This window comes from Mesocricetus auratus, unplaced genomic scaffold, assembly GCF_017639785.1.
Source record: "Mesocricetus auratus isolate SY011 unplaced genomic scaffold, BCM_Maur_2.0 Super-Scaffold_100006, whole genome shotgun sequence".
NCBI lineage: Eukaryota > Metazoa > Chordata > Mammalia > Rodentia > Cricetidae > Mesocricetus > Mesocricetus auratus.
The window spans coordinates 70,145,200-70,160,055 of record NW_024429190.1 but is presented as its reverse complement, the minus strand read 5'-3'; the positions used below and the strand labels follow the sequence as shown (position 1 = coordinate 70,160,055).

General features: G+C 44.5%; 1 protein-coding gene across 2 annotated transcripts; it reads left to right on the top strand.

Annotated features, from left to right (window-relative positions):
• The first annotated feature begins 634 nt into the window (after positions 1-634).
• LOC121140883 (PRAME family member 9/15-like) lies at positions 635-6,036 on the top strand. 2 transcript variants are annotated; one of them, XM_040747444.1, is made up of 4 exons: positions 635-764; positions 2,988-3,285; positions 3,745-4,329; positions 5,161-6,036. In XM_040747444.1, exons 2-4 carry the CDS (start codon positions 2,999-3,001, stop codon positions 5,723-5,725), a joined length of 1,437 nt encoding a protein of 478 aa, XP_040603378.1. In that variant the 5' UTR covers positions 635-764; positions 2,988-2,998; the 3' UTR covers positions 5,726-6,036. The 2 variants fall into 2 exon arrangements, with proteins under 2 accessions (XP_040603378.1, XP_040603377.1); XM_040747443.1 differs by having other exon boundaries at positions 636-764; positions 2,981-3,285.
• Positions 6,037-14,856: the final 8,820 nt, after the last annotated feature.

The window sequence follows — 14,856 nt, the reverse complement described above, 5'->3', positions numbered from 1 at the left end:
GGAATATTGAGCAACATGGAAAAGGATGGAGTCATGGGCACCAGGACTTGGACAGATCCCATTACCGCTATGGTGACATGGTTCTCACTTAGTGGCTACCAGGCCTGGATGCCTAATCCCAGACTCTGGATGACAAAGTAACATTCCCTTTGGGTTCAACTTTGCCTGGAAAACATCTGTAAATAAAGTGCGTTTTAAGGCGCAGTCCTACTGTAATCCAGCACTGAGGAAGAAATGAAGAAGAGGAAATGACATTAGTTGAGGCCCAGCTTCTGCTACACGGTGAGTTCTAGGCCAACCTGGGCTACATAAAGTCCCTCTCTAAAAGCAAATTCCACCAAGAGGGAAAGAAAACAAAAAAAGAAAGAAAGAAAGAAGGAAGGAAGGAAGGAAGGAAGGAAGGAAGGAAAGAAAGAAAGAAAGAAAGAAAGAAAGAAAGAAAGAAAGAAAGAAAGAAAGAAAGAAGTGACTGAAGTAGGGAAGAAAGAAAGATCTGAGTGTTCGTGAAGTTAGTCTCAATTCTTTCTGATTCCTGCCTGAAGATCTTATCTAGACACACCCCAAATCCCAAAACCAGTTAAGCGGATGGAGCTCAACCATCCAATCAAATTGCAGCTCGTGATGGGGCGGGCTTCAAAGGGGAGGAGTTAGTGGGAAGGCCTGAAAAGCTTCAGAGGAGTCAGAGAAGGTACCAGGGTTGAGGAGCAGACAGCCTCTTCCTGTCCAACTGGAAGAAGAAACGCAATCGCCAGTGTCTGCCTGTGGTAAGTCACCCTCCTCCATCAGACACCACGTCTCACCCAGCCCAGCCACTCTCCACAGTAGACCCAATGGCACAGGGAGTTTGAATCTCTGTCTCCAAATGAGGAGTTCCGGGATGGTTTGGACTCCAAATGCAGCTTTGCCTTTATCTTAAATACTGTGAGGGTCTGAGAGAAGTCCCAAAAAGTCCACCAATCACTATGCCGTCCCCAAGGGCGTTTATATGACACCACGCACACGTCGGGTCACTATACATGGACAAAATGGCTGCCGCGCTGAGCCTCTGAAGCCCAGCTACAGGAATTTTAAAAGCTGTGTGACCATTCTACTTAGGATTGGCTTACACAAGTGGCAATCACATTAGAACAGTTCTAATTGGTTGGGGCTAGCAGGAGGTGGGCCATGGCTACAGTTTTTCCATTCCAGGGCAGCTCTGGAGTAGAGCCAGGCTTTGTCCTGTTTTCGTCATCCCCTGTGGGGGGCGGAAGGGGTGTTGGTCCGGGAGTGTGTGCCTCCTCCAGAGTCAGGGTCCCAGGTGATTGAGTGTCCGTTCTTTGTGAACTCTGGCCCCGTTCTTACTGAGTTATTAGCGGCCTTCATGATATGTGCCTGACCCTCTCTAATACCACTTTATTTCTGATTAATTTGTGACTTTTTTTAACTTGTTACACAAGGTTTTACCATGTGTCCCAGATTGTCCAGAACTGTCTGAGTAGCTCAGGCTAGGTAGACACCCAGCCTCAGCTTCCAGTGGCTGACGTTGCAACTGTTACTCAAACATCTGCCTATGTTCTGTTGTTATTCATTTCATTTCCCTTTCTGGTTAGTTTGCTTCTTTCGTTGGGTTTAGTTTTGTTGTTGTTTTTTTGTTGTTTGTTTCTTGTTTGTTTGTTTGTTTTCAAGACAGGTTTTTTCAAGTGATATCCCTGGATGCCATAGAACTTACTTTGTAGACAAGGCAACATATGCATTCTCTTAGTACAAACAAGTGGACGTCTGGTCTTTCTTTCCCTAATACCTCGGAGTTGCTTGTGGCATGGGCAACGCAATTGAAGGTCCCACCAAGATCCAGAGATACTTGGAAAGACTGGGAAAGATTGGCTGGAAAGAAGACTCAGGAAAGGAGAGATTCGAAAAAGAAAAGATTTAAAAACAGGCGCCGCCTTTGGAGGTCCAGGTCTGAGATATCAGGAAAAGAGAGACCAGACATCCAATTGTTTGTACGAAGAGAATGGATGTGTTGCCTTTATTTCCAGGAGAGAGAGAGAGAGAGAGAGAGAGAGAGAGAGAGAGAGAGAGAGAGAGAGTGTGTGTGTATGTGTGTGTGTCTTCATTGCAAGTATTAAGAAGTCTCTCTCTTGTAGGAGGGAGGAGCTTTATATGCATTTTTACAGCACAGTGGAAAAACCCCAGGTAGAAGAGAGCATGTTTTCCTCCTGTTGAATATTGATGTCAGAGTGTCAAGGCCAGGACAGTAAGCCAGGACTAGAAAACAGGAGGCACTTGGACTGGAAAACAAGTTGCACTTGTAGGCTGACCAGCAACTCACAGAGACCCCTTGGGACTGGGGCCCAGCAACTTTCTTAAAATTACTTAGGCTTCCTTTGTTGCTATTGACAGAGAAAGGCTGTTGAATTGGAATTTACTTTGTATTTGCTTACTATGATGTCCTGGGAGGCCTGGAACTTGCTATGTGGAGCAGGCTAGGATTCATAGAAATCCTCCTTCTCTGCCACCAGTCCAGGGGAAATGCATGCTTGCATGGGCGACTGTGTTCCTGTGGGAGTCTATGTAGTGTTAGTGTGTGTATGTGTGTGTGTGTGTGTGTGTGTGTGTGTGTGTGTGTGTGCGTGTGCGCGTGGATTCAGATCTTCTGTACCACGGCTGGTCTGGAAGTTCTTGTCCTCTGTCTTTCACACACCACAGGCTAGGATGAGAGGCCAGAGGCATCATGTCTGATTGGATTTGTTTTCATTTTCTTTTTATTTTTGTGAATTGATGTTTTACTGGCATGTATTTTCCTGTCAGACCTTGGAGTTACAGATAGGTGGGAGTTGCTATGTGGGTGCTGGAGTTGAACATGGTCCTCTAGAAGAGCAGTCTTTACTACTGAGCCATCTCTCTAGCCCCATGATTTGTTTTCTTGTAACTTATTGAGTTTAAATGATACTTCCTAGGGATTGATTTCTATTTATATGAATTGACATTTCCTTGGAAGTTTCCAGGATCCAAGAAGATGAACACCCGGACCCCACCCACCCTGGAGGATCTGGCAAGGCAGGCGATGCTGAGAAATGAGGCCTTGACCATCTCTGTTCTGGAAGGCCTGCCCAAGATGCTCTTCCTACCCCTGTTCCAAAAGGCCTTCAATTGGAGACTCATAAAGATTGTGAGGTCAATGGTTGCAGCCTGGCCTTTACCCTACATCCCTGTAGGGGCCTTTTTATCCTCCAGCACCCTGGAGTTTTCTCAGGTTGTGGTAGAAGGACTGAGGGACCTGCTGAGACAGGAGGATCGCCCTGTGTAAGTAAGATTCATCTAGGGTCACATAGAGGATTCTGGGGTGCAAGGTATTGATATTTGAAGTTGAGATCATGTGGTCATAGGAGATCGGAGGCCTTGGAAGCATCAGCTTGGAAGAGTGCAAAAGCCTTGACTGCTGTTGATCTCTGATGGAGAAGGACAGTTGGGGGGGGAGGAGAGAAGATGTGGGCACAGTGGGAGGAGCCTGACCCTGTCTCTCCCGCAGGCACTAGTTGTACCAGGTCAAGAGTAGCAGAATGGAGGGAAGTGAGGCAGAGGGCTACTGATGTAGTGTAGACAGAGCCATTGCCTGGGACCATGAGGTTGTTGGAGACTCAGAGCTGGGAAAACTCCAGTCCTCATGGGAGAAAGGGAGAGCTGACATTAGAGATGTGTGGAAAGGCGCTGGTGTCTGTGGAATCTTCTCTCTTAGTGACCCTTCACCTGTTTTACTCACAGGAGGGGGAATCTTCAAATACTCGATTTTAGGAGGTTGCCCCATGACTTCTGGACCCTAAATGCTAGAGCAGAAGATGGGGACAGCTCAGCAGTGACTGTGAGTGAGAATCAGGAGGTGAAGCCCCCTCCCAGATATGAGCAGAGACAGCGTGTGAAGGTGATAACTGACCTCTACTCCAGGTTCCAACAACGTGAAGAAGAAACAGACTCCTTGCAAGAGGCTCAGCCTAGAAAAGACTCCCTACAGCTGTGCTGTGTGAACATGAAGATTTTGTTATTGTCTGAAGATCGTGTCATTATGTTCCGAAAAATTATCAGGCTGTGGGATGTTGATGTGTTAGAATTAACCATAGATTGGAGTTGGAGTTCTCTGTTACAATTTTATCCCTACTTTGCCCATATGATAAATCTTCACACACTTTCTCTAGTCTGGATCGAGAAGAACACATCTGACCATGCCTATACATCAGAGTACAAGTGGTTTGTACGCACTTTCATATCTGAGCTCTCCAGAATCAGCAGACTCCAACATCTCTATATGAATGGCATCTGTTTTCTCAGTGACAACATGAAACACTTGCTCAGGTGAGGATGGATAGAGAGCTTTTTCTGCTGCCAAAGAAAAACTTTGCATTTTATGTTAAGGATAGTGGTATCTCCCAGTTCTGGGACAATGAATTTTAAAGGAGCCATTAGAACATCTAACCATGGTCTCCTTTGTATGTAAACTGAATCTAAGTCTCCCACTACCTCTTGAAGCAGAGGCGTAATTTGGGGTAGGATATGTGTGCATAGTATGTCACAAATGCAGTTGGATTGGTCAGATTTAGTGAGAATGCTGCACTTTCTCCCTTAGAATCCTGGTTAATCTAATGGGAGGTGAACAGAGAAAGAATGGTACCCAAGAGTAGAGGGGCAGAATACCTGCATAGCTCCCCAGGTGGTCTGTGCTCACAGTGTGTGAACAGACACCACGATTTCCCATGTAGGAAATGCATTGATTAAGTAGGGCTGAGAGGACGGGAAATGGTGAGAGTGGGATTGAGGGTCAATGTCTTGTAGAGACTGGGAATCCCCACAGAGGTGGTGACAGGAAGCAGAGAGCAGTGACAACTGTCTGAAATGCTCTGGGGTCTTTCATGGGTTGGTCCTTGTGTGCCCTAGGGTATAAAGGTGCACAGGAATTCTGTGTCAGTGAGGAAAGGATGCTGCAGAGCTGTGCACTGAGCCATCCCACAGTGACAGAGAAAGGCAACTGTGGGTGTGGCTTGAGTGATCAGATTCCAGCAGGCAGCACCATAGGTATTGACTTCCATCATGTGGTCCAACTGTCCCGGGGACACCTGTCCCCTTCTACTGCTGTGTGAAACCACCACACGCCCTCTCCAGCATCATTTGTCCTTGGTCTCTGCCTAGGAACCTGAAGAATCGCCTGGAAACCTTCTCTGTCACTCACTGCCAGCTGTTTCGGACAAACTTGTATCATCTGTCCCAGTGTCGGCGCCTCTATCAACTAAAACATCTGGACATGAGTGGAGTCCTACTGTCAAATTTCTGTATGATGCCTCTCAGGGTTCTCCTAGAGAAAGTGGTAGACACTCTTGAGTCTCTGGAGTTAGAGGGGTGTGGGATAAAGGACTCTCAGCTCAGAGTCCTCCTCCCTGCCCTCAGCCAATGCTCCAAGCTCTCCAAGGTCAATTTCTATACCAATGACTTCTCCATGAATGTCTTGAGTGACCTTCTCCAACACACAGCCAACTTGAGCAAGATGACCATGGAGCAGTACCCTGCCCCTCGAGAGTGCTCTGAGCTCGGTGTGGTCTCCATAGAGAAATTTGTACAACTTTGCCTTGTGCTCATGGATACACTCAGGGCGGTAAGGCAGCCCAAGAGCGTCTCCTTTGCTACAGATGTGTGCAGTAGATGCTCTAAGCGCTGTGTGTATGAGCAGGAGACCAGGCTTTGTTCTTGCTTGCAGTAAAGAGGGAAGTGGTTCTCACCTTCTCAGTGTGGGTACATAGAAGGCTTTGGGCAGAGATTTTAAAGTAAAATGAGCAATGCAGACACACCTTCTATGAAGTAGGTTTGGGTGTTGGAGACATTTTTTAATCTGAGATGCTTATTGTAGTAGGCAATACTGTGTGCAGATCAAAGATGGCACTAGGAAAAAGCAATGCAGAGCAAACAGACTGTGTTTTATCCCATGCTATGATCTTTATTTTTTTCTCTGTCACTTAAAAAAAAGTCTGTAACATGCTATCCTTGAATTCTTATAAAACTTACTTTGCATTGTTTTAGTTATGCTTATTTGATGACGAGGTACATGCCCCCTAAGTCAGTTTCCTGACATGGTTGCTGAAAGCCAAACTTGGCTGCTCTGGAAGACAAGCAAGTGTTCTACAGTCCTGAGGCATCTCTCTCTCTCTCTCTCTCTCTCTCTCTCTCTCTCTCTCTCTCTCTCTCTCTCTCTCTCTCTCTCTCTCTCTCTCTCTCTCCTCTGAGCTCTTAATCGTCTTCTTCTGACTCCACCTCTTAATTGTTGAGATTTGCGATATCACCACCATATTCAGCCTCCATCCTTCATGGCTCCTAAAAGCTAGTGGGTCACTGCTATATAAATTTCCTGTACAAAATGAAAATTCCTCTACTGTCCTAAAGCCTTTCTACACAAGATATGACTATTTCCACTTTTCAATTGTGATCTCTACCTTTTATATTTCATTCAATTAGGACTTAATTATTCTCATATTTGTTGGTCTACTCTGATAGCCACAGAATATTTTGGATCACACTTTTATGTCATTTTTGTGCTTATTAAAATAGAGATCCATTGCTTCTATAAGGGTCACTATTGTTGACTGACTTCCATACAGCAACCAATTGTAAGTTTTTATATCAAGTACACTCTAGAAAGAAAGACAAACCTGAAATTGTGTGATTGCCACAACAGTACCATTTGAGGAATAATCTTAAAATTAGCCCTTGCTAGGAAACAGGATCTTTCATAATTCACTTGACATCATACTCATGCTGAATATTACAAGAATATGCACACTGACCACTGGACCTTATTATGTGCAAATCGTGTTATATTTTGCCTACAGCCAGTGCTCACAGACCAACACATTCTTCAGAGAATACATACTCTCCCTGCTTAATGACTGCCTTGTGATTTTTCTGAACCAATGCATATACAAAGGGGTGGACACTGTAACAGGTTCTTCATGCCAGGCTCTCACATGCACTCTAAGTCTTTATGTGCCCAGCGTTTATGATGATGGAGTGATACAGCAGGGCCACAGAGATGAAGTTCTACATAAAAGAGATCGTATCTTCCTGCCGCTCTGGTTCATCTCCTCTAGGTAGTTTCAATATGAGGCCCTGAACATGCAGATTCTGGTCACCAGTTTACAGGGGACAAACACTGATGTTCTTTCAACACATACTATAAAACACACAGGGAACCTGGCCAAAGGTCAAGGAACTGAAGAAGAAAAGGTATCGTTACATACAAGGCAAATGTTCTACCTCGTAGTCAAGCCCCAGAACGTTAGAAAATGTGAGGGTATTTGGTTGCCAGTGATGCTGCTTATATTTTAGAGCTATGGTTTCAACTTATAGAACAGATTGTTTTGAAACGCAAACTCCCACCCATCCTCCTGTCTCAGTTGGGGATGTAGCTCAGCTGGTTGTGTGCTTGCCTATGCATTATGAATTCCCTGGGTTTGATCCCATGTCCCCAGCACCGCATGACAGCAGCTGTGGTTGTCCGTGCCTGTAATCCAACACAAAAGTGGAGGGGGAAGGAGGATGTGAAGTTCAAGGTCTTCCTCGGGTTTATAGTCAGAGGCCACCAGGGTAAGTGAGGCCCCGACTCAGAACAGCTAAGAGCTAAAGACACTGCAGGAACTCCAGTAGACCTTACTAAAGCAAGAACAGCGCTGAAACAGACGCAAAGACTGCAAGAGGACAGCAGCCTGTCCCGAAGTGGTTGCTGCTCTGCAGAGCTGAGTCAAGTCTAAGAGAGCAAAAACCTGTATCTGAAAAATGTGAGTTCAAGTGGTCCCAGTTGCACAGGGAACCTTGCTATACTGCAGTCCTGGGGCAGAGCTGGGAGTTCATTGTCTGGAGGTCTAGTGACATAGATAGTGGAAAGTGTCAGGTGTCCCTCTTTACAGGATGCAGGAGAGGCTTGCAAACTTCTGTGGTCTTGTGTGTCCAATAATATCTAATAACAACAAGGGCTGCCTTTCTGATGCAGTTTTTATACCAGATCTCCATTTCCTTTTGGTTGAATTAGCCAATCTCCTACGTGGTAGTATTTGTGTGAAGTAACTGTCTAGGCTGGAGAGATGGTATAGCAGGTCAGAGGACTTGCTGCTCTTGCTGAGAATCAGAATTTGGTTTCCAGAACCCATGACTGGCACCTCAAACCACCTGTAATTTCCAGCTCTAGAAGATCCTAAGCCCTCTACTGGCCACTTTTAGCACATACCACCTCCGCCCGACATAGCATATACTCACATAGACACATGTACATTTACAGAAATAAAATAAATCTCAAATCAAACCATAAAGGGGAAGTTTCAATGGAAAAAATTATACACATTATGGGGAGTCTTTTGGCATTTGTACACAGATGGGATAAACTCCTGTTATAAAATGGAGGCACTTGGGGATCAAAGATACTTTTTTAAATAAAAATATAATTAAATCATTTCTCTGCTCCATACAGTTCCTCCCTTTTCTTCACTTCCACATCAGTTTCTAGTTTGTGGTCTCTTATCCTTAATTGATATATTCATTTATTTATATGCAAATAATATATAAACCCAATCTTATGTTCATCTAGTGTTGTATGTATGTACACTTTTAGGGCTTTTTATTGGATAACCATTGAGGGTACTCATCTACGGGAAAGACAAATTGTCACTCCCAGCAGTTTTTAAAACTCATTTTACTGTTTGCCCTCCTTCCTCTCCTCCCACTCCTTCCCCATCTCCTGTCTACCTACCTCACCCCTCCATCAGTCCTCCAATTGTATTGAGAGGAAGGCAGGCCTCCCATAGATATCCACCAGACATGGCAAACCAAGTTGAAGGCTCGCTGAGGCAACCCTGTGTGAGGATGAGTGTACAAAAGCCAGCACGAGTCAGGCAGCCCCTTCTCCCGCTGTTGGGAGTCCCACAGGAAGAGCAAGCTACACGACTGTCACGTATATGCAGAGGGCCTTGATTAGCCGCATGCAGGCTCCCTGGTTGTCGGTTCAGTCTCTGGGAGCCCCTGTGAACCCAGGTTAATTGGTTGGGGGGTTTTCTCATGATATCCTTCACCCCTCTGGCTTCTACAATTCTTCCTCCCTCTCTTCAGCAGGATTCCCCAAAGTCTGCCTAAGTTGGCTGGGTGTTTCTACATCTATTTCATCAGTTGCTGGATGAAGTCTCTCTGCTAGGCATCAATTTATGAGTATAGAAGAATACCATTAGGAAGCATTACATTGATAGTATTGCCAGAAGTGTTTGTTTCTATTCTAGGTCTCTGGGCTTCCCAGCCTCTGGATTCTGGCCTTCCAGGCAATGTCAGAGGTGGGATCTCTCTTAAGGCCAGGGTTTTAAGCACATCATTATTGGTTGGCCACTCCCACAAGTTCTGTGTCTCCTATACTCCAGCACATCTTACAGGCAGGACAAATTGTTGAAATTTCTGTGGCTGGGTTGGTATTCTAATCCCTCCACTGGAAGTCTTACCAAGCTACAGATAAGGCCATTTGACGTTCCATATCCCCAATGGCTTTCTTATGTCAGGATGCCAGAGTGGTCTAAGAGCTCAGACATAAGCTCAGCTTCCTCTCAGCAGATTTTAATCACCTTTAACTCTCTATCTAGAGGAGGGGTGGAGTCCTTAGTGCTGTTCATCAGCTTTTTGTACACAGTGTAGTAACAGAGCAGGGTACAGACTGATCTCCACAATGTCCAAGTTAAAAGAGCTGTAAGGAAACAGTTATGGTGGCACATACTGAGAATCCCAGCTCTTGGGGCTGTGGGCAAGAACATCAAGATATGATGATTATCATCTACTAGCAAGTTTATGTCCAGCTCGGGCTACTTAGTGAGTCTAGGCCAATTTGGAACACACAGTTGGAAACTGTCCTAAAAGAATCATAAAATTTGAAGATTTGTGCCAAGGAAATAGGATCATTTGGTCTGGACCTGGTGAACAGGGTCCTAACTCCAGCTGCTCTGGCTGCCTATACCTGGGGACTGAATTTCAAAATGCCCATTCAGTTTAGTGGCATGTCGCTTCAAAATGAAAAGTAAAGACAGAGTTTGCACATTGCTGGTTAGTTTTTAGAGGCAGAGGCTAAGAGGGAACCTCAGCTGGGTGTGGAGGCACACATCTTAAATTCCAGCATCCAGAAGGCAGAGGTAGGCAGATCTCTGTGAGAAAGCCAGTCTGATCTACACAGTGAATTCCAGGACAGACAGGATTCACAGGAAAATCTATCTTGAAAATTTTTAAAAACCAAAAAGAATAATAAAATAGGGGGAAACCTCCTGTAGGCAAATCTATGGGGCATTTTCTTGATGAGTGATTGATGTGGAAGGCGTCAGACTTTTGTTGGTTGGGTAGTAGCCCACATGGACAGATGTTCCTGGGTTAGGGAAGAAAGCAAGACTGAAATGATCAGTCCTGTATCCATCAGTGCTGCCTCAGTTTATGCTTTGAGCTGCTCAGCTGACTGTAAGGTGTAAGGTGAATTAGACCTTTCTCTCCCCCATGTAGGGTTTGATCCATTTTTATCACAGTAACAGAGAAAAATACTCAAAACAGCCTTTGGCATTCCCTGGTTCAATTTTCAATACCAAGAGAAACACATGCACTTGTGGAAAAAAGGTTGAGGCTCTGTAGTTGGGTGTGTATTTGCACATTTGTTTGTAGCTTTCTGTGGATGAAATCAACAGTCCTGTGCACTGTAGACAAATGTTCTACCAATGAGATCTCTCCTGAGCAAAGAGGGTATGTCCTTAGCTGAATTAAATGACCAAACCAGGACAACATAAAATATTTGAGATTTGATAGGGAATTTTTGAACTATTTTTGTTCAGACACTTAGAATTTAAAGATATCAAGCCAGTTTTGTGAGAATGGGCCCTTAATCCCAGCACTTGAGAGGCAAGCTCAGGAGGATCTCTGGTGATCAAAGCCAGGCTGATCCACATCTTGAGTTCCAGGACAGTCAGAGCCATGTAAGGACATGTCCTCACCCCAGAGGCTTAGGAAGAAGAATTAAGAGTGTGAAGTCAGCCTGAACTATGTAGTGAAAATATATAGGGAATACGATTGCTATTCCTGTTTGTTGTTTTTTGAAATAGGGTTTATCTGTGTAGCTCTGACTGTCCTGGAACTCATTCAGTGGGCCAGGCTGGCCTGGAACTCAGAGATCCTCCTGGCTCAGCATCCCAAGTGCTGGGATTAAAGGTGTGTGCCACTACAGCTGGGCTATAGTGGCTGTTCTTGGTTTCCAACACTTGACTGCATCTGGAATGAACTAAAACCCAAGTAGTTAGTGGGATTTTTATTGATTACATCATCTGAAGTGAGACGAGGGGGAAAGAGATAAAATCATATCTCTTTACACGTCCATAATTTCTAAATGAAAACAATAACCAGGTCATAATCATGCATAGCATGGTATAACATGTATGTCATGTACAAAAGCATCATATATTAAACCAGGTCATAATTACATCTAAACCAATATATCTCTCCCTCCTAGAGCTACAAATACATTTAAATAAAAGACAACTGAAAATGAATTATAAATAAAAGAGTAATATGACCAACACAGTTGCTATGGCAATGAAGAGAAGCCGGTGTGCCACCCAGTGGCAGAATCCACAAAATAATACAGCAGACTCCCCACAGAGCAAAAGGAGCAAGTACTAGAGTGCAGAGAGTGCCACCTAATGGTGGAATCACACTCAGAGTCAGCTGACCTTTTGGGGAGACAAGATTATACAAAACACCAGTGACAAAATCAAGAAATCAAACAAGCAGCTACAACTCCCTGGGCCAAACTTGTCTGTCATGCATTTGATCATCATACAGTTGGCCAGCCATTCATTCAAGTAAAATCCAAACCCAATCCCTATGAGAGACATAACCAGAATGCATGGGGCCCTGGAAACAGAATCCCAACTTAGTGAAGAAGACAGAAAGAGTTTTGGGGAGAAATTTTCATCTCACACCAGGAGGAGGGCTACCAAAAGGACCATATCTCCCACCACAGATTAAGGGCTGAACCCCTCAACCTGAAGAGGACCCACCGTTGCCTATGGATGTTATCCTGAGGGCTCTCTGTCTGGCTTGTCCTCCTTAGCCAGAATCAGAACCGGATTCAATGTACAGGCTCACATCTTAGTCTCATCAGGACTTTGTTTTCATGTTTGGAAACACAGCTGTCATCCCTGACCTCCCTGGAGTCAATGAGAGGAGCAGGGTCCTGGCAGGTTTGTCTGGAGGTTCCTCCCTTGCCACTATTTCCTGGCCTCTAGGCTGGCAGCAAGGATGAGTCACATTGAGCAAGGGTGATCTCTTGGGACCTCCAATGTCCTGATGCACTAGTGGTAGTTACTGACAACCAGACTAATTAAACCAATGAAAACTTTGAGGTCCTTTTCATTGAGAGGAAGACCAAGAGTGGCTTGAGTCTTTGAAGAGCCTCGTGGTACCCTAGTTGAAGGACACAGCATTTGTAAAGGTAAAACCACAAATGTACACCAGAGATATTGAGGGTCAATGTAACCTTAAAATGTTCATTCCTGGCAAGGCTAAGTACATTCATTCACTGTAACTTGTTAATTGTTTTGATTAATGCTTGGGAGGATGGTCCAGATCATGGAAATATCTTATGTGTTGCCAAGGCAGGTGAGACTGTTGTGGGGAATGGTATAGATGCCTGAAAACCATTAAAACAAACACAAAATGGAGTCAGAACAGAACAGCACTACCTTAGTCATTTCACTGTGATGAGACCCCGGTGCCTTGTCTTTCATTTCATGGCTTCTGTGCTGGCTCTCCCATTCTGTGCTAACAGGGTAGGTTGCCTTGTGCCACTCTGGCGAGGTGAAGAGCCTGCTCTCCAGAATGTAGCAGCTGGTGGGGATCAAGTGTAGCTTTTACATTCTTGTGAGCACAAGGCCAGCTCTCTCACCTGCCTCAGGCATTGGTGGGCTTTTCTGATCTTCAGCTTGAACTCCAATGATTGTCTCTGGGTTTTTATTATTCGTGCTACATAAACTCCTAATGTCCTTTCACTCCATCCATGGTGCAAGAGCCTAAACCCCAGAGCTCAGAGCAAACTAGGCTATTGTTCAGTAACTGAACTCAACCCACACAGCTGAAAAGTCCATGTTTTCTCTTCACAGTGTTATGCTGGGGACTGATGTCAGAGCCACACATGAGTCACACAAGTGCCTGGCTACAAACAGCATCTCATTTTAATTATCCAGATCATTTTAACTATTTCTTTGTGAAACTGTGTGTCTGTGTGTGTGAGTGTGTGTGTCTGTGTGTGTGTGTGTGTGTGTGTGTGTGTGAACTGTGTGCATTTGTGCATGTGAAAGTAGGGACCCACACAGGTCAGATGTAATCCTATCACCTGAAGACTCCTTTTGAAAGATATTTGAGAGCCACCTGAAACCAGACTTGGACCCTCTTAAAAAGCTGCATGGGCTCTTAAACTATGAACCATCTCTCTCAATCTATGGGTTATTGTTTTCTAGTGACAAAATTCTCTTACTCTGCACTCTAGGCTGCCCTAGATGTCCACATTTGGGCCACCCTGAAGATAACTTCATTCACTTATCCCAGACTCTGAAATGCTGGCATTATTGGCATTCATATGTTTGTTTTTACTTCTGTCCAGAAAGCAATTGTTGAGGAGCCCTTAAATTTAGGTGCTTTATGGAATTCAGATAACAGTAATAACATTGAAGAAAAGAACCCCTGTTCTACATACCCAGTAATCATTCTAATAAAGAATAAACCTGTGTAATAATGAATTGTTTGGTTGATATTTTACTATAAAGAAAATGGAGGATATGGCTAGGCCAGGAAAAAATTTTTAAAGTAAATCAATACTAAGACCACAAATGAAGACTTAAAATACAATAGAACAAATTCTTTTTGAAGTAAATATTTCATACCAGTAAAGAGACTTACATATTTACTGAACACCTTGATGTGCACTATGGCTACTTCATAGAGTTCAAGAGTCCATAGGAATGTGAGCATACAGACATGTGGCATGCATGCTAGACATGGTGGATTATGGTGGTAATCTCAGTGAGGAAGAAAAAACATCAAGGGTTCAAGGCTAGTGTGGAGCTATTGAATAAAAAGAAACTTTCAGATGTAGAAGGAAAATAAATGTCATAAACCCTGTTCACTTTGCCCTGTATTGTCTTCCCTTCACCCATCTCTGAGGGGTCCACAGTGCCCAGTGGCCTGAGTACTCTGTGGTCCCTTGAAACATCCTTCATAGGAAGTGCCCAATTTGATCACTGTCAGTAACATTTTCTTTGGGGGGGGGAGTTTCGAGACAGGGTTTCTCTGTGGTTTTGCAGCCTGTCCTGGAACTAGCTCTTGTAGACCAGGCTGGTCTCAAATTCACAGAGATCTGCCTGCCTCTACCTCCTGAGTGCTGGGATTAAAGGCATGTGACACCACCACCCGGCAAGATTAACATTGTTTGTGCAAATAATTGAACAGTCACACAAAGTAAAAGTGACAAATCCACAGGCAAAGCCCAAGATGGACAGAAGTGTCACAAAAGCTTTTGCTGCCAACGAGACCTGGACCTGTGCGTCACTCATTAGACACCAGTGTTTTTCATTCCTGAGTCATTGGACCCCCTGACCCTGACCCTGGCAGTAAGGATAACAACTGAGAAAGACCCCAGGGGGTGAACCCCAGGGGGTTTACAGGTGCAGACAACATCCCTGGTTATCCCACCCTGACAAAAGCCACTTAGAAAAACAAAATTGTCCTTCTGAATCCAGGTGACTCTACCTGCTCCCACTGTCCCATTGTCCTCCCTGTCATCCTCAG

Excerpts from the sequence above, each read along its gene's own strand:
- LOC121140883 (XM_040747444.1), top strand. The coding sequence starts at position 2,999 with ATGAACACCCGGACCCCACCCACCCTGGAGGATCTGGCAAGGCAGGCG. Across the intron at positions 3,286-3,744 it reads AGACAGGAGGATCGCCCTGT|GAGGGGGAATCTTCAAATAC; the intron begins GTAAGTAAGATT and ends TTTTACTCACAG. Across the intron at positions 4,330-5,160 it reads AACATGAAACACTTGCTCAG|GAACCTGAAGAATCGCCTGG; the intron begins GTGAGGATGGAT and ends GTCTCTGCCTAG.